This window comes from Thunnus maccoyii, chromosome 3, assembly GCF_910596095.1.
Source record: "Thunnus maccoyii chromosome 3, fThuMac1.1, whole genome shotgun sequence".
Taxonomy (NCBI): Eukaryota; Metazoa; Chordata; class Actinopteri; order Scombriformes; family Scombridae; genus Thunnus; species Thunnus maccoyii.
In genome coordinates this window covers 25341333-25364289 of record NC_056535.1, presented here as the reverse complement: position 1 = coordinate 25364289, position 22957 = coordinate 25341333, and the positions used below count along the sequence as shown (strand labels likewise).

The following is a 22957-nucleotide window of genomic DNA, read 5'->3' as shown; positions in this document are numbered from 1 at the left end:
GTATTTGGAAATTATAAAGGTTCCAGATTTATATAAAAGCTCATTATAATAATGCTTTGTAAACAGAAAGTGTTGTAGTGAATGTTTGATCTGAAGTGAACATGAACATTGTTAATAAACTATTTTTGAGACAAGACTGACTGCTTTCCCTGGCCAGTTCTTCTAGAAAACTGTGACATCATATGGTTTGCAAAATATGCAAATTGTGTGATGATTAAACAAACGGATGTTAGTCATGACAATGTGCAATGTAATACGGTTCAAAAGTTTATTTTTTCAGTCCTCAACTGCTGTTAGAAAGAATAAATGAGTTAAAAAGAGACACAGACTTGTAAAGTGCAAACAGCAATAAGACATGGTGATAAATTCCTGAGAAATAGAACAGTCGCTCTTTATTGTCTAACCCAGAAAATCGATTGCTCATGTGCAGCAATCTTCATGTTAAATGAACTTGCTGTAAACGACAGCTTTATTTAAGGACACTGAGCAGAGAAATTGAAAGGTATATTCCAAAAGATGCAATGGTTCATTTCGGCATTGTCATCAAAAACAAAGCACTGTTTATTGCACCAAAATATGCAAATTTTTCCTAGAAAGGCTCATAAGGAGAGGATAATCAAATAATTAATGCCAATGTTGTGTTTAAAGCACAAAGAGAGAAAAAATGAAGTTCTGACACTTGCTACACATCTTGTATCTAATGGTCTTTTGTGGTTGACACTGCAAACACTTCTTCATTTTGTGTTTGTTGTCTAAAGAAGATATTAATGCTCATTTTTCCATTCTGGATTCACGTACTGCTGGAGGGCACTCTCCTCTGCCAGAGGACCTACAGCAAATGCAGAGAGATACAAAAGTTTAATTTCATGACTGAGAATGAATATATGTTTTGTTCAGATGCAGCTTGTTACTATCTCAGCTGGTCAATGATCCAGCCAAGCGCAGGTCATCATTTGAAGGTAATCTGTCTCACTTTAACTGAGGTTATAGCTGTACTAACTTCCAGAATCCACGTTGATTTTCAGGTTTGCCAGTCTTGACACAATATCGTCTTCTCCTTCTGCATCTTTAAAGTCAAATCCAGTGTAACCCCTCTCCTGCACACAGTAGCTGATGAACCTGCAAATGAAAAAAACAAAACAAAACACAAATTAAGCCATCAGAGAAGAGAAGTCCTTAAAGCGGACTCAAAAAAAGACAATCATGTGATGGAATTGAAAGCTCCAGAACAGCTACTGAACAGTATTTGTGGTGATATTGCTTCCAATGAACTTTCAATATCAATAATCACATCATGTTTTAATGGCTGTTGTGTTTTCTGACAACTTTCTGTCTCTGAACACTGCTAGAACATCGTCCGTGGCCTGCTTTGCCTTACTTCTCCCAGGTGGGATCCTTGTTGAGGATCACAGGATTTCCCACGACTATCAGCAAGGATCTGGCTCTTGTCACGGCCACATTGAATCTCTACAAGTAGATATAGACATTAAAAAAAAAGAAACAAGAAGAAATGAATGACTGTTTTAAAGAAGCTGCTGTTTTCAGTGTCACTTCATATAGTCCAGACCTTTTCATTTGACAGGAAACCAATGTTGAAGTCTTCGTCCATCTTGACATAGTTGATGCTACTGCGGACGGTAGAAACCATGATGATCTTCCTCTCTTGTCCCTGAAACTCCTCCACAGACCCCACCTGATACCATGAAGAGAAACTGAGTTCAGAGATTTTCAACAATCCTTAATCATTTAATTACACTTGTGAACAGATGAACTCAAGTCTTTTAATTTCCTTGTATTGATTCTGCTGAGAAGAGACTTAATATGAGCAGATCATGAGAAGATCAACTGTTACAGCATAATGTCTTTAACAGCATCATCGCTAACCTTGAGCTCTTTGAGATCGTTCCATCTACTCAACGCTGAGACAGACTTCAGAGCCTTTTGGATTTTCTCAACCTGTTAGAAAAGTAAGCATGGCTTGTTAAAACCAATGTCCTTAAACTTTCCACATCTCTGAAGCAAAAAATGACAACACCATGCAGGCTCACTTGTTTCCGGTAGGGGGCGATTATGCCGATGTCTTTTGCAGTGAGTTTGGGGATACCCTTCTTTCCTTGCGTTTCCATCAGCTTGGTGAGGTAGTCGACCAGAATTTCAATCTCGGACACGTTGAAGAAAGACGGACTGTTGGCCTCTCTCTCGTCTTTCCCCATCACCCCGTGGAAGATCACTGGGAAGCCCTGTAGCATTGATGTGAGTCAGCAGCCGTCAGTTATTTTTACTGAATACGATGATGACGATGGTGAATGAGTCGGTGCTGATGCTTCACGATAAATCTGAACAGTTCACCCCAAACACTCCCACATGTTTATTCTTCTATTTTATTTTTGTTGTTCAATCTCCCTTTTGGCTACTGTGTCACTCTCAACTGTCTGAGACGGAGCATCCCTCCTTGACTAGCCCCTTCAAGGCTGTGCCCTTTTTTATGAATGAGAATTTAGTTTGTGAAGATCAACACACTCAGGACTAAGCTGTGAGAAGAAAAAAATACTCCACACATCAAATATGGAGAGGTTCTGCACTCTTACAATAGGTCCAATTCAAGTATTTAACAATAAATCCTCTTGGTCACCAGGCCTTTATCAGAGGAAATGGCTCGCTTTGTTTCCAAATGAGATTTTTTTTCATAATGAGATCTAATTTGTCTTATTGATTTTTTTTTTATAATATGGATAATATAGGTGGTGATGCCTTATGAAACTGGAAATTCAATTAAGAGGGACCATTCAGTGAATTTGTATTTTGCTTCCATAAAGTTGGGAGACTTTTGAGTGACAGATAAAATCAGCGCAGCAGAGGTGAAGATATCCTAACTTTTAGTCCCTGGTATGAGTCAAGCTCCAACAACTCCGGATCTTACACACTGTAACTCTATAGCATCTTTTGTATTCTCTGTGTGACTATTCTCTGACTTTGGCATGTAAAACCAGAGTAGTGGTCACTGTTTGTCAGAAATATGCATAGCCATTTTTACATGTCACCACTCGATCAGTTTTGCTATGCATTTGTATGATATAGATGTTTAGATCATTACAGAATTTTTCAGAAGTTAAAAAAAACAACAAATGTCCTTGCTGGCATACCTTTTTGGGAAGGTATTCCCAGTTGCAGTAAGCCTCGCGCTCCCACTGGTCAGCGAATACCTGCAGTTCATTCTCATAAAACAGCTCGTTGGGGATTTTCAGAATGGCCACGTGAGACCTGAGAGAGGAAGGAGAAAAACAAGAAAGTTGAAGAGTTTTAATCAAACCAGCAGCTTTCAAAATAAGCCACTCAAGGACAAAATCAAGTGATTATGATTATAGTGAAAACACACCTGTAGTTTCGCAGCAGTTTTGTGACAAAGCGGCCGTCAAAGTGGCCAGAGTCTGTAGTCTTCTGATATAAAGTGTTCTGTTTCATCAGCCTCTCCAGCAGAGAAAGCCCTGGAGAACATTCAAATGATATAATTGAATAATGCGAGACAGAATGAAACTAAACAGAAATAGAAACAGATGATCTTTAATCCTACACTTTAATCAGTAAAATACACAATAACTACTATCATAGTGTTAGAGACAGTGATTTAATCCGCCTCGTCTCACCGAGTTCATATTGCATTGCAAGAGGTGATCGAAGGATCGGTCCCAGCTGCTTGGGATCTCCTGCCAGCACCAACTGACCTTTCTCAGGATTGAGCAGACCTGTGAAACAATGAGTAACAAGATTTTCCACTTAGTTTTCATTAATATCACACCACTGGTGTAGCAAAGCTTACTTACTCGTTAAGTTTAAGACAGGTTTAAGGGAATCTATTCCCTCACTGTCTGCAAACTGTTGGCCAGGTTTGCAAAGTTGTGAAAATGTACAGAGCAACGAATGCTTTGCAAATTCTGTCCTCCACATTTCTCATATTCCTGCTTCCGCCACTGGACATGCTCACTGATGACCCGCACTCATCGGCAGCTGTGTTGGCAGCGATACAGAAGCTGCATGCCTTCACAGAAGAGACAGGAGGAGTGCAACAGAAATCTGGATCTAGTCCTGTACAACGGACAGACTCTGAACCTCCTTCACTCCATCATAAGACTTTGCTCTGAGAGAGTATATTTTGTTCTTTAAAATGCAGTCTTTAAGACAAAGAAGATGACATTTTATCATTTAATCTGAGTGAAATTAGTTTTTTAAATTAGTTTTTTTTTTTTAAACCATCAGAACAGTGGTAAAAGTGTTCATTATCCTTTTGAATTTTGGCAAAGTAAGATTTCATAAGATATGATTCTTATGTACTGGATTATGATGCAAAGGAGGATCACTGCTTCTGGTTTTAAAATCCAACCAGCAGTACATTAGATATTATCTGAGAAATCCTGCTGGACAGATTAATGGATGAAAGATCTATATATGATTTCACAGATAGCAGCATTTTAACTTATCACTTACTCTTGTCTGCAAAATATGCCTGTTTTTAACTTTTAATGGCAACTGGATGTAAGACTCTGCAGATTTCATCAAAGTTTTACCAAAACTGAAGATTTATTGTACTATACTGATAATTTAGATATTCAGTATTTACCTGCAATAGCAATGACGCACTCTGGCTCCACTGCCTGTCCTGCTTCATCCACAAACACATAGTTAAAATGGCCAACGGGGATTCCTCCAGACACAAGTCTAAAAACAAAAACCCACAGCAGTAATACTACTTTAGTTATATCCAAGTCCAAAATGCTCATGTTGTGAAACATTAAAGGATGATGTCAAAGTGTCTTTAAAATACTGAATAATTACAGTGTATGCAACACTTAGTACTTACCTGCCAGCTGTGACCATAGTTGTAACTAGGATCGTGTATTTCATCAGAATCTCCGTATCTGGGAGCACAAAGGCGTCTTGTCTCTGGTCCCAGTTACAATGTTTCTGCAAGAGCCAAGATATGACCACACATGAGAAAAAGTACATTTTCCATCCAACCATTTATTCATCCTCTAATTAAAGCATTCAAAAGCCAGATATCTGTTTATCTCAGACTCTTCTATTAAAAGTTTAGTTTTATGATCCACACATTTATTCCCCAAGAGTTTTAATGAACAGGCTACAGATTTACAATGTCTTTGATTACAATGACAGAGATTTTTGGTCTTTACTTAGTTACAACATCTGGATCAACAAACAAACATCACAAATCGTTCAGATGACTGATTATGAGGTATCTGGTTAAGATGCGGGCGTACTTGCTTGAGTTACTCTGACACATAAATATCTTTGCTTTCAATTTCATTTTTTATTCTTAAACGTCTCGTGTCCTACAAACGTACAGATACACATTTGGTTAATTGGATCATTTCTATGTAAATCACAGGATATCAAGGCTGAAATGTGCTTATAGACAATTTAACACCAATAAGACCTGAGCTGAGTTATGGCCAGACAGCTCATTATCCTGTTAACATAAAAAAAGCCAGCTGATGCTCACCAGTAGTTGCTGGGGGACGGTCCTTGGGTCACGGCTGCTGGCGTACACACGATAAACCTGATAAGGATCCATGTGTACCATCAGTCTCTCACAGAGCAAGTCACATGCACTGTTTGAAGGTGCACAGGCCAGGATGCGGGCTGATGGATCTGCTCTGCTGACCTGACAATGTAAGCAGAGTGAAATTCATTATTTATCATTACTGACAAATCAATGTTACGCTTTCCACTTCTCCTTAACGGTTTTATTGCGGCTTTAGATAACGTGTGCTTCTTAGTAGCAATAATGAAATCATACATAGTTAAAACACATTAATGCATTAATGAATTTGTTCAGGCCAATTATGAGCTCAAGAGCGGTTATATGATTTTAAACACTATGACTTACTTTTATAGGCCCATTACAGCCAGTTATTTACCTCCATCACAGTGATGTTAGAACATTTAGAACATCAGTCTACAAATCCAGTTTTATGGGAGGAAATATTAAGCCCACAATTTGTCAGATATCTAACAGAATAAATTTACTAAATTTAGCCAAGGCTTTATGGGAAATTAAGTCTCCTTTTTGTGGCTGCCTCTTGTTTTATTGATGAACAGCTCCCCCTTGCACAACCCACAAATAATAAATATGAGAGTTTATACTCCAGATCCACAATCGAAGACAGTTACTATGCAAACAAAAAATGTGGTTTTGATAAAAGCATTTCTCTTTACCATTAAATATTTATGACAAAATAAGCAACAACTTTGTGAAAAACATTCTTAGGTATAAATTAATGAGACTTTAATGATCAAATCTGCTTCTTCAAGCCTGCGTGGGCATGGTTTGATCAGATTTGACTGTGGCGTCTCCCTGGCAACCAAGGCAAACAAATCAACAGATTATGATTCATGTTGTTAAAATCTGATAGGAGGAAATAGGTGACATCACCTCTTTACCAACAAGGCCCAAACCACTTCAATCCAGTGAGAGCACAGACAAAACGCAAATACAGAAATCTCTCATGAGAACACATTCCTGAATTTTCAGGGTCTAACTGGTGACTTATAACAGGTGCTAAATACCTGATTCATGGCTTCCACCAGTGTAATCGTCTTTCCAGTTCCAGGAGGCCCGAACACAAGATGAGGAGCAGGTTTTGATGATCCGGCTACAATGCGCTGGACCGCAGCCTGTTGCTCCGGGTTGTTTTCCAGCTGACGGTTGAACATCCTGGAGAACGTAGGAATGGATTTTTACACCTTGCACATTGGTGAAACACATTAAAGTAAAAAAATGTGGAGCAGAGGCCAAATTTAAAATACAGGCACCATACCTGAGTTTAGGCATGGGGATATTAGTCACTGCTGCACCAGATGGAAACAGCACATCTCCGAGCTTATGTTTTGCTGCCAAGTCCATCGCCCGATGCTGCAGCCTCAAGGGGTATCGGTTGATCGTAAACTCCACTTCAAACTTCATATTGCTAAGGAAAAATTGCAACAACCTGAAAAAGGAGCAGAAAGCGAGGAAAGAACATGTGTGTTAGGGCCTTTATTCTGAGCATTAAGCAGACAAGTAAGCTTAAGGCACCTTTAGACTGTGTAGCAACAATCACAGTCTGTGTCAGACTTTACAAAACTATTTGAGACATGTCAGATTGCACACTGAATGTGTGGTGAATCGTAGTGCTACGATGTAAATAGAAAAAAAGCGTATGAAAGCAGAGGCACGTCATCAGCTCATGTCATCCATCTGCGCCACGCATGTATTTGAAAATGCAGTCACACAAACTTCTTTTTTCGTTTCCCCTCCATCATTTTGTTTTTTGTGCCATGGACATTTTGAGGAGAATGAGTGTGTTTTCTCCCAAAACTTTATTCGGAAAACTGCACGTATGAAATGTGAAACCGGCCAGTGTATTCTGTGTCATTTCATATCGTATTCTGATTGCTTCGTTTGTTGATGTGGGTCATAGCAGCAGTCACATTGTAAGAATTCGGTCTTCACATTTTGACACTGTCAATATTTTGCCTTACGGTGAATTTTGTTGCCGAAGCTCTGAATCGGTCGTTGGTGGACGTGTCTCACAGTGCGATCTAACCTCCAGTTTGGATTTTACCACATTTCTCTCACGATTGTCAACTTTCATGTCAGACAGCCATAAATCGCACAGTGTAAAAGGGCCTTTAAGTCCAGCTTTTACCTCCGTGAGAAGCCGAGCTTCACACTGTCTAGCTCTACTCTGTGCACATATCCTGTGTACACAGTGATCGGCTGGACCGTGTCTTCAGATTTGGACACCCTCAGACAATCTCCTCGAAGTACGGATGGCCGATTCTCAGCCACACCAGGTACCTGTTGGAGAATACAAATGTTGGTCCTCTTTCTGTTATGCATTTTTATTCCTTTCCGACACACATCGCTGAGCTTACAGTAGATTAGCAAGCTTTCAGAGGCAAAGTGCAGCAATCTCAATAACACAACTTCATACAGGAAAAACTGGAGACAAGATAATATCTTTCAGATCACAGAATTGACTTGATTGCTGCTACTTTAAAGCAAACAAATGAGGACAGTCAGTGGGTAGGATATTGTATTCTGATGAGGATTTTCTTACTCTAAGTGCAAGCAGCTTTTTGTTGCTCTTGTCTTGAGTCATGGTTTGACTGTGGAGGTCATACTTCCTAATGTCCACCTCCATCTGTATCTCCTCCAGGTGTAGCAGGAGGTGAAATCGATGAAGGTAGTTCTTCATCTGTAAGGGAGAGTGGAGGAGACCCCTGGACATAACAGTACAGAAACAAACATTGCGTTTAAGGCGAGGTTATTTCCAGGGCTGCAAATAACGTTCTGCAGATTGTTTTCTCAAATAATTGATTAATCTTTTTTGTCTAGTGAGAAATGCCTGTTGAAATTTCTTGGAGGTCACAATGACATCTTCACATATCTTGTTTTATCTGATCAACAGTCCAAAATCTAAGCATTTTAAGCATTTTTGGTTGTTTTTGGTCAAAACAATTATTCAAAATAGTTGCAGATTAATTACCTAACGATCAACTAATCAATTAATCGGCTACTCATTGCTCTAGTTAGCTCCATAAAGTGTTAAATGTGTTTAATTAGGTCTTCCTCTCACTTCACTGATGCCAGGTTCTGTCTGGCAGCTGCAGAGAGATACTCAGAGTCCTCCATCCTTTGTTTAGCCAGTTCCTTTAGGTAACGAGGGTACTTGTAGTCTCCTAATTTCATCTTTAGATGCTGGACAACAGAACTGCAGGGAGGAATAAAACACAAACACATCATGACTGTAGTCTGCAATAATAAAACACAATTTCAGTAACCAGTATGGCTGCAGTCACCGATCAATCTAAATTACAAGTGAAGAAAATAACTTCATTTGAACTGACATCTGTAATAATGGATTCCCTGCTGCTGTGGATGAAATCTACTCATTCTATTTGGATATAGCAGGACAGTGTGCGACATTATTTCTTAAACTATGGGACCAGCATGATTCTTTTTCAACAACCAGGCGTAAAAGTGCATTTCGAATGTGAATTTCAGACTTGTATATAATACGTTTTTAATAGCATACCTCTCGGGAGGCACTCCCTCCACTATCACAGTGTCAACGGGCTTGCGTGTGACCACCTGAAATGGTTTGTAAGGAGCCACAGGCCCCAGCTCCACAGCCAGCGGAGTCCTGGCTGCAGCTTCCATCTCCCTCACGATGCAGAAGGGCACAGATGCTGGTAGATCCGGGCAGAACTCAAAGTACATTGTGGCAGGAAAATATCCATAGTGGTACAGCTTGTAGCGGACCAAAATCTCATAGCTTTCCCCTGTGGAAGCAAAAATAAAAGCACAGAGGGAACTGTGAGCATTAATTACCTCTTCAGTCAGTTCAGAGGGAGATGATGAGTGTTAGTTGTCTCACCAGGACAGAGGAACAGCGGACAGGCTCTGGTGACTCTCCTCTCGTCCTCCAGAGTGAAACAGCGCATATTGTGCAGGGCGGTGTAGTAGGTGAAGTGGATGCAGTCGGCTCCCTTGTTCACGATGTGGAACCTGACGATGAACAACTCCTTCAGACGGTCCATTGTGATCTGAACCTTGCCACCGCTCGCCACGGGGTCAGAGGTGATCTCAATGCCCCCCTTGTCAGCTGTCAACTCTTTCCTGTGAGAGAGAGACGCAATCAGGCTGCAGAGTTTACTACTATAAATCGACATGGTGTAAAAAAGCCGATGCATCCCAGTGGTTGAGCAGCATACAATGCATACCATGTAACTACAACTTTCCCAGTCTGAGTCTGACCAGGGACGTATGCATTCCCCTCCGTTTCCCTCCCTTTTTCTCCCTGGACTGTCTGCTATAAAATGAAAGCAAGACTGCCATAGAAATAATCCAAAAAGTCATTTCATGCAGTAACTTCAACACATTTTTCTTGTAGTGAAAAAAATCTGCTATTGGTGTGAGAATGCAATATGGGTCTGATGAACATATCAGCATCCTACACAGCACTGGAGCTGCAACAATTAGTCAATCGACAGAAAAACTTAAAGAGACAATGCCATTTGTTGGTTTCAACTTCTCAAATGTGATGATTTTAGGGGTTTCTTTGTCTTCTGTGATGATAAACTGAATGACATTTGAAGAGATATAACGGGCATTTTTCACTATTTTCTGGCATTTTACAGACAAAACGACTAACTCAAGTCGAGCCAAATTTAATTTATAGAGCTCAAAATCACAACAGATGTTATCTCAAGGCACTTTTCACATAGAGCAGGTCTAGACCGTACTGATTAATGGATAAAAAATAACCGGCAGATCAATTGTTAATTAAAAAACAATTGTTAGTTGCACCTCTATACTGTTCATTCTTAAAGTCCCCGTCCATTTAAAAATGTTTTTTCTGGATGTTTGAGCTTCACTGTGCTGAGTTTGACACTAGAAGACTGTTGACACATTCATCTGCTAAAGAGAGAAAGCTTCTCTGTGCTCACCTTACATCAGATTTATTATATTTGTGACATCACAACTCGTTTGAAAGCCAATCGCTGTAAAATATACAACTTTCCCAAGTCAAACCTTAAGTGTCCAGTTTACATACACTTGAGAGAGTAGGAGATATTTTGTGTCCAGCAGTTGAACCTTTCAAATGAACAATATTTGCATATTCATAGATTCTGCATTTTTTCCAGAGAAAGAGAAAGAGCAGATTCCATACCTACAGAGTATTTTTATGTGTCTTAAATAAAACTATTAGTATGTCTTAAAACCAAACCAATTTTCCTGTGTGGGATAATAAAGTTGGAATCTGATTCTTCAAAGAAACTTACCTGTTAGCTTTTAACTTCTTAAGGACTTCTGTAGCCAGCTTTTTCTTAGGGGTCAGCACAGGGTTCACCGGGGTGGAGGGAACAGAGGAGGGCGCAGGTGTCTCAGCTGTTTTCTGAGGGCCAGAGCTGGGACTGTGCGGCTGAGGGGCCCGGGGCTTCCTCCACTGGTCACAGTACACTCGAACCTACAGTGAGAATAAAAATAATAATGATGCGTCCTCATTTTATTTCTGTGTTTTCTTGCAGTTGCAGCAAAAGACAAAATATGTCCAGGTTTATTTCCTCACAGCAGCAGGCAGCTATGGAGATATATGAGCATATCATACCTGAGGTTTGACATTGATGTAGATTTTTCCATGTTTTATGTGGGCTTTGTTGAATTTCAGAAGAGCATAGATGACACTGGAAAAGCTAGGATGTTTTATTCCCTCTCTATGAACAGACATACAAAACAGAGATTAAGTTAGGAGAGTTATACACAACACCTGCATGTGTCACACACTTGTCTCTGAAGCTCACCTGCCCTTAAATTCAGAGTTGTAGATTTCCCGAAGTTCCTTTTTGCTGTTGTTGGATATTCTGTCTCCCAGATATCCAATGAAGTCCAGTCCGGATTCAAGCGAGTCAATAACCGACGGCATGTTGACGTTACGGGCCGCTGCTGCTGACAATCAACTGACCGAAATCAGGAAGTTCATCGGCTGCTGGACAGCGATCACTGTGAATTTCCTGAACCATTAACGTGGGCGTCTGGTCTAAATGCGCTCTGACACGGAGGATATTTCCGAAATTTTACGTATTTTGCGTGACTTTTGCGTTAACCGTTAATGCGGGCATCGATTTCTCACCTGTTTGATAGGTGAAAATATCGGTTTCATGATTTATAGATCTCATACTCGGCGCAGTTTAGCGCAAAAGTCGAGCTGATGAACGCTCCCCAACGGCTCCAAACCAGGGAGCGTCTGTAACTGGTTCACACAAACCGAGCGAAAACACTTCGGCGACAGAGCAAAAATACCTAATAGAAACGAAAAACTTAAGTGCGACATGTTCTGTCTTTAATTGTCTTTAAAAGGGCCGAAATTAAAATGTTTTTATTACTGTCATATAAGGAGTTCACAGGCTTGCTCAGACATGTTGTTGTTGACGCTCCCTGGTTTGCGTTCATTACATAATCAACAGAGCAGGTACTGGAGTCATGTAAAATGGACCAAAGTTCATTAGTCCATTAGTATCGGTGGTGGAAGTAATATTCAGATCATTAACTTAAGTTAAAGTACTAATACAGCAATGTAAAAATACTCCATTACAAGTGAAAGTCCTGCATGAAAAATCCTACTTAAGTTAAAGTACATAAATAAATGTACATAAGTATGATAATAAAAGTAGTGGTTTGGTCCCTCTGACTGTTACATTATTATATATGGCATCATTAACTTATTATTACTAAAGCATCAGTGTGTAAGCAGCATGTCACTGTTGTAGCTGCTGGAGGTGGAGCTAGTTTGAACTACTTTATATACAGTTAGCTAGTTTAGTCCAGTGGTTCCCAACCTAGGGGTCTGGCCCCTCCAAAGGGTCACCAGATAAATCTGAGGGGTCGTGAGATGATTAATGGCAGAAGAAAGAAGACAAAGTTCTGATACACAAATCTGTTTTCAGTTTTTGGACTTTTTCTCTAATCTTTGATTTTTGGTGAAATATTGGATCCTTTGAAGATTTATTGAAACCATGGGAGAAGTTTAGAGGGAAAAATCACTATTTAGTGGAGCTATTAACAACTCAGACATCTGAAATGTGACCCCAACTAGTTTTTGTAAGACATCAAAAGCCAAAAAGGTTGTAAACCACTGGTTTAATCTTTAACAATGTGTTGTATTTTAAAAGCTTGTTATATTATCCATTGTGTCAAATCTTCATTTGAAAAAATAACTAAAGCTGTCAAATAAATGTAGTGGAGTACAGAGTACAATATTTCCATCGGAAATGTCGTGGAGTGGAAGTACATAAAATGGAAATACTCAAGTACAGGTACCTCAAAACATAGCGTTGATTATGGACATGAAGCACATAAACATACAGCCAATACAAAGCTAAAGCAAAATGATCAGTTGCATACTTGTGTGCTTCATTATAAAGAAAATCTCAAAGGACGTTGGTCTGCATGTTACAGCTAATGTCACAGCAAAGCATTAAATGTTTGCAAATCTATGCAGCCATGACAGTATAGCTGAGATTTTAGAAATGTTGAGATCATGAGTCCGAATTTCCCCAGAACTGCTTCCACCTAAGAGAATTTTGACCAACCACACTTAAATATTTATTTTTTTACTTTTTATTTGTTCATTATATTTTCTGCAATTTTTTTTATGTTTAACTGAGAAATGTATACTTATTGTCAGGTCAATGTGTCAATAACTCCCTCAAATTCCCAGACAAGATATCTGAAAAAACATGATATCTGTGCCCTCAATTATACTGTAACTACGGCCTTGAATTCAGCCTTCAACCAAAGAAACATTTGGTGCCCAGGCTCCTTTGAAACCCCAAACATGATGTAAAACACAAAATATTACCATTGCTTGAAGATTATACTTGGTGCAACATTTTTATTTCATGAATAATAAATGTACTTACAGTTTGTATAAAAAAATATAGCAAAAGCTAAAGGCAAACAGCTGGCAGGAGGATGCCAATACTTTTACAGAAATAGAAGGATTATCACGGAAAATGTCTCTCTACAACAGAGAGAAATTGCTAACTAAAAGTCCAACTTTAAGAGGGAAGGTAGAATCTGGTCAGTGAGTGAAAAAAAAAAAAGAAAAGTCATTTATACTTTGGCATGCCCGCTGGCCACAATGCTGCATCCAGAGGAATGCATAAATATAAACAGATGGGATCTTTTTGACTGGAACAGAAACTGTATAATTTGATACTGTTAAGTCTCTCTCCAACATATCGAATTGCATATTTGCCCTCTGTTAATAAAAAACTATAGAGGTATTGGAAGCTCTTAAAAGAATATTAGGTATGTTATATAAAGAGTGAAAATTAGTTGCTACATGAAAGTCATGGGGTTTGGGAGGATGTGTAGCCGACTGAAGCACTGAGGGATCAGAAACTGTGTCTGTGAGAATTTGAATGGCGGGGAAATCACCCAAACTTTCACAGTGTCACTAAAAAAAAAAAAAAAGGCATTATTTGTTGAAAAAATAATAATATGTGTTTGTAAATGAGCGACAGTTACACCACTCAATGTAATTTTTAAATGAAGGCATCCCATCTTAGTGCTCAACAGAAGCTGTCATTCTCTGGAAAAACCACCCCCCCTCAACAAATGTCTGTTTTAGAAGGACATACAGTACATTATGTTGCATCACACATCTTCGCGCGAGCATCAGCTTCTCCCCAATTCAGTTTGTCGTAACCCCAACAGACTTTGTCCTCTAAGCGTTCTGCATCTCTTTGCCAATCTTGTAACTGAGGATCTTGTTCCAGTCGATCTTGGTGCGGGTGACCGGGAGCTGTCTACGCAAGGCTTTGAATGTGGTGTCGGACATGGTCTGATAGTTCTCGCTGATGGCCATCTGAAAAACAAAGAAAATAGGTTACGCTTTCTGGCTATGAATAAGTTGTAAATATCAGTTATATGGGAGGGAACTTGTTTGATTTTTTTACTCCCACATACCTGGTATTCATTCTCTGCATCCTCAATAATTTTCACAAGCTCCTTCGCAGTCTGGCTCTCGTTCTGCAAAAACATGAATAATATGTTGTTATTAAACAAATTAAACTTTGACAAACTTTGCTGCTTTTATCTGGTTTATATCATTGTTAGCTGAATATCTTCGGGGTTTGGTCAGACAAAACAAGTGAAGTTGAAAAAAAGTGATGGACATTTTTCACTGTTTTCTGATTTTTTTTTAATGACCAAACTATACAATTTCAATCTGCAGATTATGATGAAAATAATTGTTAGTTGCGGTCCAAAATTTAAATGGACAGCACTTAGCTTTGTTTGAAAACGCAAACACAGACCGTAGTTAAACAAGAATCTGTGACTCTTTAATAACACTTCAGAGTGTAAAATACAAGTATTTTAATAAGATAAAATACTCACAGACACAGTCAGAGCTTCCTGTACATCTTTATGGCTGACCAGCTGCACATTTCCATCCTCATAGTAATGTACCTGAGATAAACACAGGAAATAAAGACAGGGGTGATGACACAAAACAGTGACACAAAACTAACTTCAAAGCTAAGCTCACACTGCACCCAATGATGACTCAACATACCTGCACTTTCAAAACTCCGACGACCTGCGCTGTAGATTGTGAAATACTGAACTTCCATTCAGACCGGCAGCGACCGTTCCTGGAAACAGAAGTTGTAGAAGAGAGCACTTAAGAACCAACCCCAAACACACCTAACAAAATTATACATCATTGCCTCAATGCTGCACCAACATTATCGTCTAGGCGAATTTAGTTAGCGAGTCGAAAATGTGCTCATTATCCTCTGTCAACTTACCAGAAGTTTTTAGGTTCAAACTGATGACCCTCGATACAAGCGATGATGGTCTGCTGGCCATCGATTGTTTTCCCATAAACCTGAGGTGGATAAAAGGGATGAATGAGGCTGATTTATTTTGTGTACTATTGAACATGGCAGCTACGGTGCAGACTGTGAGAGCGATCTTACGGTGCAGACTCCGCTTGGGTAGTGCTCCTTGACGTAGGCCCTCACAGCAGAATCACACGCATCTCTCCATGACCTGAGGGCTGCCTCGCCCTCGTGGGGCTGCGGGTCACTGGCCTCCTTTCTTAGGTGGTCAAACTTGAAGGAGATCTTGTTGTGAGGGTCAAAGAAGCGGCCATTACCCAGATCACCATGCTCCGTTATCAGGACCTACAGAGGAAACATAAAGAGATGAATAGAAGAAACCTGCTGTTACAATGACAGTTTACACAGGCATTAATGATTCAATTTTAGTGAAAAGCAAATAATCTAAAATCATTTTCAAAAAAAAAGCTTGCCTGGTCTTCATATCCATCAATTTTGGCAAGAGTGAACTGATCCATGTTGTACTGGGCAAAGGCACTGTATCAAAACAGAAAAACACAAGTTGATTTCACGTCCAGAACATCATTATTTTTGTTAAATTAAAAAAAAAAGCAGAACAAAACTCACTGAGCCGCGCCCTCTCTGAGAAGATTATCATTGTTGAGCAGTAGTCGCACATCTGAAAACAAGAATTTACATACAATAAGTATTAACAAATTGTTTCCACACACATTAGATTGCAGACAGGGCTAAAACTTTAAATCGCAAATAACACTCACCATTGAAGACTTCATTGAACTCTCCCGGAGGAGCATGGATCACAAAATTGGCTGCAATACGGACCTTGAAATAAATAAAATACCATGTCATAAAACTTAAAAATAGCAAGCGGCATCACGTCATCATTAACAACACTGTGTAGTTTAAGGTTCTGTTCCCTCCTTGCTTGAAGAAACTGGTAGAGCGGAATAACAGCAATCTGCTTAGTCACGAGCCAAATAATCTGCATGTTTTTTGGAAAATGTAGTCATATTATTCTCTTTTGAGATACAGCAGGTGATGTCTACGAGAAGTGAAGAACCTGCAACTAGCCACTAGAGAGAAGCAGAGAGCAATCTGCTAACTTTCTTGGCCTCAGGCTTGTTAGCTCTATTTTGACCACTCCTTAGATGGCAGGGAGGGTATGTCGTCCAGGGGCTTTTCTTAGCAGCCAGTATGCATGTGTAAGCATGTGGTGTCAAAGCCACAGAGTGAAAAAGTTGTGGCAGGTACTCTCATAAGGTAACACTCAGTATGAGTTATACAAAATTAAGCAGCATATAGTTAAGTGGAAGCAGCATTTATTGATAATAAAGAGGTTACCCCCTCTCTTATGTCATCACTTATTTATGACCTTCACAGATTTAACCAGTCCTACATCCATCCTAATGTCACTACCACATATTAGTGTGGCTGTGCCAGTGATGCCGTCTGTCAGACACACAGGGTTATTGAGCCTTCAGGCTGCAGCTGGCAATGACCTACAAATGGGCTGTCCAGCTGAAAGGGTAGAGGGACATTACAATGAGCAACCTAGTTTAACTGCGCACTTGAATAGTCCCTCCATTCAGAGCCCAGAAAGCACTCACAGGCACAAACTCACAATATCCTACTATAAGAAGTAGATAGTTGATATCTAATAAAAGTTAAAACTGGTCATGTCAATCCCCTCAATCACATGACTTATTTACATTTATTTTAAATGTTTGCAGTAGTAGGACTGGGAGGTGTAAACTCTTGGCCATACCATTGGCTTTTGGAATGCAAAGCGTTATTTTCCAACATGTAGCAGCATGATGCAGAGTCACTACAAGCCCCAACAACACTGCAGGAGGACTGCCTCTGTCCCGGGAGTCTGGGTGCAAAAACTTACAGACGTTCAAGCTAAAATACAAAACACCAGCAAGCCCCGGCAACATGAGTGACTAATTTCTAACTTTCGATGTTATCAGCACCGGTTTAGGCAGCTAAAAATAAAGTAACAGTGAATTGGGTGTGGGTGGTGTTATGCTGCCGATGCACTGTCATTATCCATACTGTAAATGCAGGAAGTAGCTCGACTTCCTTCGATTTAGCATTAGCTAACCACTTCAAGCTGTTATACATTTACAGTCACGCTAAACTAGACAATAACATAAGCCGCACATATACTTATTTATCAGTCAAAGAGGGCCTGAATCACACAAGTTAGCTAAGTTGTATTCTGTATTTGTGCACAGGAACAACATACACGGTAACGTTACAACTCTCAACTGTCAAACACAACACTGCCTAGGCTGAGCTAGCTTCACCAGCAGACTCCTAATACGGTAATTCATGCTGCATAGTAAGGATTTCATATAGCACTGCTATTTCAAGACAAAGGTTAAGTACAACAAAACAGTTTCAGAATGAATTTATATTGTTATACCTTATCCTCTTCGCTGAGCTCTTCGAAATCTGCCATCTTGGCTCAATGAAGTGTTAACAAAGCGACTGTCAATGTTGCCAGGTATGTGTGACTCCTCCCAGCAGCGACAGCCCTACTGCACAAACTCACTTTTCACGTTGTCCTGAATCAACATAAAATATATTTAATGAAACCATAGAAATTACTAGCTTAGATTAATAAATATTAGAATGGCTGAACATCGTATAAACGTTAGCTAGTTTAATCTCAAAAAGGCTTGAATAAAATAGATTGTAACTTGCATTGATTTCATCTACAAAAGTGACGCAGACAGTTTCACAACCTGGCAACCCTGCTGCGTTCACGTTCTATGGGATGAATGGTAGTGATGGGAGTTTGCGAGTGGCGAGTGTTCACATCACATCATAGGACAACTGAAGACGGTTGTATGACTCCAGGGTTAAACAATACTATAATGTAGCACCATATCCATTAAATTTTGGGCTTAATTGCACTGGACTTTGGACGGCAGTTGAATAGCCAGGATAACGGTGAAGTTTGCATATGTAAAAAAAAACAAAACAAAAAAAAACGCAGGCAACCCTATATGCTTAAAGGACGGGTTCACAATTTTTTCAATTCTTAAACAGTCGGATGCCCACATCTACACTGAAAGACGTTTTCCTCGTTGTAATCATTCCTCCTGTTCATGCTGGCTATTAGGAGATCCAATGTAAGTGATGAGGGTAAAAATCCACAGTGTCTCCACACAGTTATTTTGTGCAAAAATGCATTTAAAAGTTTATCTGAAACGTATATGCTTATATGAGGCTTCAGCAGTCTGAGTTAGTCATATCAGATGGATATCTGCCACATTTCCAGTCTTTTTTTTTTTTTTTTTTTTTATCACAAAAGTCACTCATTTTATTTCCCTTCATATTGGCTTCAGATAAACCTTTAAATACATTTTTGCACAGAAGAAAGGCTGTGGATTTTGGCTCCAATCACTTACATTGTAAGTGCTTTATGAAGGGATCTACTAATGGCCAGTATGAAAGGTAAGAATGATTATCTACAACAATAAAAATCTATTTCAGTGTTCATTTGGGAACCTGACTATTGTCTTAAGATACTTGAACAATTGTGAACCCGTTCTTTAAGCATTACTAAGCACGATATACCATAATTTTCACAGGAAAAAAACTTTGTTTGGTATGTTTCCCATTGTGTCTCTCAGTCATAATTACGACTTGGATGGTAATAGGTGAGCCCCATTTTTACAAGTCAGACTAGTAATCCTCATAACTCCGACATTACCTGAACACAGCATCAGGTTGAAGTTATACGTCACGTGACAGCGAACATCAGCGAAACAAAAAAGCTAAAAAAAAAAAAAAAAAAAAAAAAAAAAAACATGTGGCGTGACCGGATAGAGCAAAATAACCACACAATTTGGACAACACGTGTTTTCATATGTTTGTATCTTGTCAGGGTGTCAATGAGCAAGAAGGTGTAACTTGTGTGACCGCTGAAGTCGGTTGTCAGTTCGGAGAAGAGTCGCTTTTTATTAACGGTGGCCCCAGAGGTAGAGGAAGTAGGAGATTTGAGTGTCATCATGGGAGGTTGTTCGGCTACAGGCTGCTCTAGTCGTAACGAGAGGGGCAAGAAGTTGCACTGTTTCCCCCGTGATCCCGTCAGAAGAGAGATCTGGGAAAAGATGGTTGGGAGGCGCAACTGGAAAGCGCACGACAGCTCGAGGCTGTGCGAGGTGATCCGCTTTCTCCAAATATGCTTCATCATCTCGTCCCACAAACCTCAGTAGTACTTCATGTAAGAGTACAAACACCGCTGAATGACAATATAAGAGTTATTCACATCAGTATTGGTGATGGAGTTTTGATAATGTCATGAGAAAAGGTGTTTATGGAGCTGGATAAGTGTGGCATCCGTTTTAAGCTGATTATACCACCATGACACTTTTGTATTAATCGCCGTAAACAGTAGTTTGACTAGGATGTATTGTAGATACATTATTCCTGCAGTTTTCAGAGCAAACAAAACGTGTAATCTGCAGACAGCTATATGCTGAGCTGTCAAGCATTACAACCCTTAGTGACAGCCTGGTTGCCACGGAGCCAGTGGTCACTAGTTACTTAGCAACAGCATATGAGGAAAGATGCTGGAGCTGACACCGATGTCTCTGAAAGGATCAAGCTATTTTGATGCACAATCACTAATTGCTGGACATTTTGGTGCCCTTGGCAACTAACTAATTATGAAAACTAACTGCATTATCATTTAGTCAGTTGATTACTTTTCATTTAATTGATACATTTTTCGTCTATAAAAGGTGATGCTCATATTGCTTCTTTTGTCTGACCAACAACAGTCCTAAACCTAGAGATATTCAGTTTATAATAGCCTAAAACAGAGACAAGTGGGACCATTAAGTGTTTAGCATTCAGAGCCTTAGTTATAATATATCATAAAATAATTGTTCATTCTTTTTCTGTTAGCAGAATAATCAACTAATCATATTGTAGTATTTGAGAATCGGGAATTAAACAACAGATTTATGCTTGACCATTTCACAGGGATTTTTCCAGCAGTATATAAGAAAAACATGATTTGCCACTTGCTTGCCTGGAGTAAGAAACTGTTTGGCTGTATTTCCACAGCTTAAAAGCTTTACATTGGGATACAAGAGAAACATTTCCCGAGATATTTTAACATGTTTACCGAAGAGTGAGTTTAGACAGTGTTGTTTGTTTGGTGTCAGGTTACTGCTGCTTTACAACTGGTGTTCCCATTAACATCAGCTTGCATGTTACTCATTTCATTTTGACAGTCTTATAATAGGCATATTGTGAGATGCAGCCAAACACTTTGTAGATCCAGAAAAGTGGCAGCCAAACAGATAAACAAAAGCTCAGTCTGCTTTATCATGTGAATCTACTGTGAACAAGCTTATTGTTGGTGGTAAAACATATCTGCATTACATGTGTCTCTGTTTTTAGGACCACTTTGAGGAGTCACAGTACGAATCCAGGCGCATGGACAACCTGCGGAAGTTGAAGCCAAACGCTGTACCAACCAAGTTCACCCACTTCCCACAAAATAAGACTTTGAACAAAACACAGGTCCAGTTTCCTGCGCTGGAGAGACACAGTGTTGAACACTCCTACAGCCAGAGTGTGGAGAAGGAGCCGTCAGACACAGAGGACAGTGGTGAGACTGAAGTTTGGTTACTATCCTAAACAAAAAATACTGTTTATCCAGTGAAAGTTTCTTTGAAGCAGATCATCTTAGTCTTAGTGGCAGTTTGCTGATGTGATTTGAGTCATGTTATGAGATAGTCATATATTACAGGTTTGAGAATAAAGAGAAAAATAATTTTAAAAGGTATTAAGACAAAAACAAAAGATTGAAAGAGAAAGTAAAAGAGGTGAGGATAAATAATAAATCTAAATGAACTTACACATTCCTTATATGTCACTGTGTACAAGTAAATCCACTCATGATATAGACAGGAACCCTAGAGTCTAGTGTGCTCATCCATCTTTAAATCAGGTCACTTATTGTACATCACTGGGCAACACTGCCATACATTTACGGAGCTGCTCTTACTACCTTTTATCTCGACACTGAAGCTTTCCATTCAAAGAAGTAAAAGTTTCTCTATAAATACCACTATTCATTGGGGGATTTCCTTGGAACCAATTAAATAATCTGCTTTTTTTTTCTCAAGAAAAATTAGTTTATTTGGCAGCTTAGAGTTTATGTTTCATTCTTTAGTTGGCGGTACAATTTAATGCTTCTGGGGATTTTTATACATATTGTGTTTCAAAATTGAACTGATGTTCTTGGTTATACACATGAGAGTTATAATTATGATGATAACATAGGTCTAATGTCATTTGTATTGCTATTTTACAATGTACATTTCTTCAATTGCAGATCCCTTTAGTGTGGATGAAGACCCAGTAGAGAACATACTGAAACCTGAATGCTTTGGACTCCCTTTACATTGTGAGTTTCTGTGTGTGTTGGATGACCAGGATTTTACAGCAGCTCAATGTGACACCTCAGAGGAACCACAACTGAAAGGAGCTGATGAGCACTGCGAGTGTGTAGAGCCTGAGACACAATACTCCACACCTGTGGAAAACACTGACTCTGTGGATTGTAAAATAGCACATCTTAAAAACATCATCCGAAAGAAGGACGAGAGAATATTGATGCTGCTTAAAGCTGTTGTGAAAGAAAGGCGGGAGAAACACAAACTAGAAAGAGAGAAACAAAATCTTATCCAGAACATCGAGAAAGTCTTCAACGCTAATCAGATGGAGAGACTCGAGCAAAAGAGCGACAGAGGAGTGAAGTGGTCCATCGAGACCATGGAGAAGGCAAGACAGCTGCTGGCCACTTGTGGAGTTCAGGGATACATGTTGCTGAGGGCACAGAACCAACCACTGCCATCATTAAGATGTCTGAAAAAGAGGACTTCAGTGAAGAACAAAAGACTTGAACAGGATGCTGCATCAGAGGAACAAGCACCCACTGAATTAGCAGATTGTTTACAAACCACTGTTGGCTTAAATGGCCCCTGTGTAGCAATGGTGATGCAATAGAGCTAGTTACTAGTGTTGATCATGCTATGCACCAACACAGTTGCAAAAACAAACTGCCCGGGAGCATAACGCGTCTCAGAGGGGATAATACTTCATCAGAGACACAAGATTAGGCAATTTCCTCAGCTACTTCATGAGGACAAACATATACAGTATGAGACAAAAAACGGTGACAAATATGCATTGTGCACAGTGTTGAATGTATTTATTTCTTTGCCTTAAAATAAATGTAGCAAAATTGTGTCCAATAAACCTCATTTTGTGTTTATGTATGCATTCTTGTGTGTGTTTGAGTGTGTATGTAAATGTTTGCATTATAGATGTCTGTGGTTTGCATAATTACTGACTTCTATGCAAAAACAACAGTATGGAGCCGTTCATTAAGGTATTCCATGTAGGAAAAGGTATAGTGTGGGGCAAAAGGAACTAGCATGATTTTGTCCCCCATCACTTACATTGTAAATGCATTATGAAGGGATCTTCTAAT

At 39.4% G+C, this 22957-nt stretch overlaps 3 protein-coding genes across 5 annotated transcripts; 1 reads left to right on the top strand and 2 right to left on the bottom strand.

The window, feature by feature from the left end:
• Window positions 1–254: 254 nt before the first annotated feature.
• On the bottom strand, window positions 255–11804 carry mov10a (Mov10 RISC complex RNA helicase a). 2 transcript variants are annotated; one of them, XM_042407053.1, is made up of 22 exons: window positions 11365–11803; window positions 11172–11277; window positions 10846–11030; window positions 9438–9679; window positions 9096–9342; window positions 8637–8771; window positions 8118–8280; window positions 7704–7855; window positions 6834–7004; window positions 6583–6730; window positions 5516–5677; window positions 4856–4959; window positions 4616–4713; window positions 3645–3743; window positions 3377–3485; window positions 3144–3261; window positions 2049–2240; window positions 1885–1956; window positions 1568–1693; window positions 1379–1467; window positions 1001–1119; window positions 255–829 (listed from the first exon to the last, which is right to left on the bottom strand). In XM_042407053.1, exons 1-22 carry the CDS (start codon window positions 11484–11486, stop codon window positions 765–767), a joined length of 3024 nt encoding a protein of 1007 aa, XP_042262987.1. In that variant the 5' UTR covers window positions 11487–11803; the 3' UTR covers window positions 255–764. The 2 variants fall into 2 exon arrangements, with proteins under 2 accessions (XP_042262987.1, XP_042262988.1); XM_042407054.1 differs by lacking the exon at window positions 255–829 and having other exon boundaries at window positions 996–1119; window positions 11365–11804.
• Window positions 11805–13427: 1623 nt separating this feature from the next.
• On the bottom strand, window positions 13428–17966 carry capza1a (capping actin protein of muscle Z-line subunit alpha 1a). Its single transcript, XM_042407068.1, has 10 exons — window positions 17861–17966; window positions 16191–16254; window positions 16039–16090; window positions 15885–15948; window positions 15550–15756; window positions 15379–15458; window positions 15144–15222; window positions 14966–15037; window positions 14534–14596; window positions 13428–14432 (listed from the first exon to the last, which is right to left on the bottom strand). The coding sequence occupies exons 1-10, from the start codon at window positions 17894–17896 to the stop codon at window positions 14292–14294; spliced, it is 858 nt and encodes a 285-aa protein (XP_042263002.1). The 5' UTR covers window positions 17897–17966; the 3' UTR covers window positions 13428–14291.
• A 1260-nt stretch (window positions 17967–19226) lies between these two features.
• LOC121894451 lies at window positions 19227–22738 on the top strand. Of its 2 annotated transcripts, none has more exons than XM_042407065.1 (3): window positions 19227–19669; window positions 20857–21067; window positions 21797–22738. In XM_042407065.1, exons 1-3 carry the CDS (start codon window positions 19628–19630, stop codon window positions 22468–22470), a joined length of 927 nt encoding a protein of 308 aa, XP_042262999.1. In that variant the 5' UTR covers window positions 19227–19627; the 3' UTR covers window positions 22471–22738. The 2 variants fall into 2 exon arrangements, with proteins under 2 accessions (XP_042262999.1, XP_042262998.1); XM_042407064.1 differs by having other exon boundaries at window positions 19228–19607.
• Window positions 22739–22957: the final 219 nt, after the last annotated feature.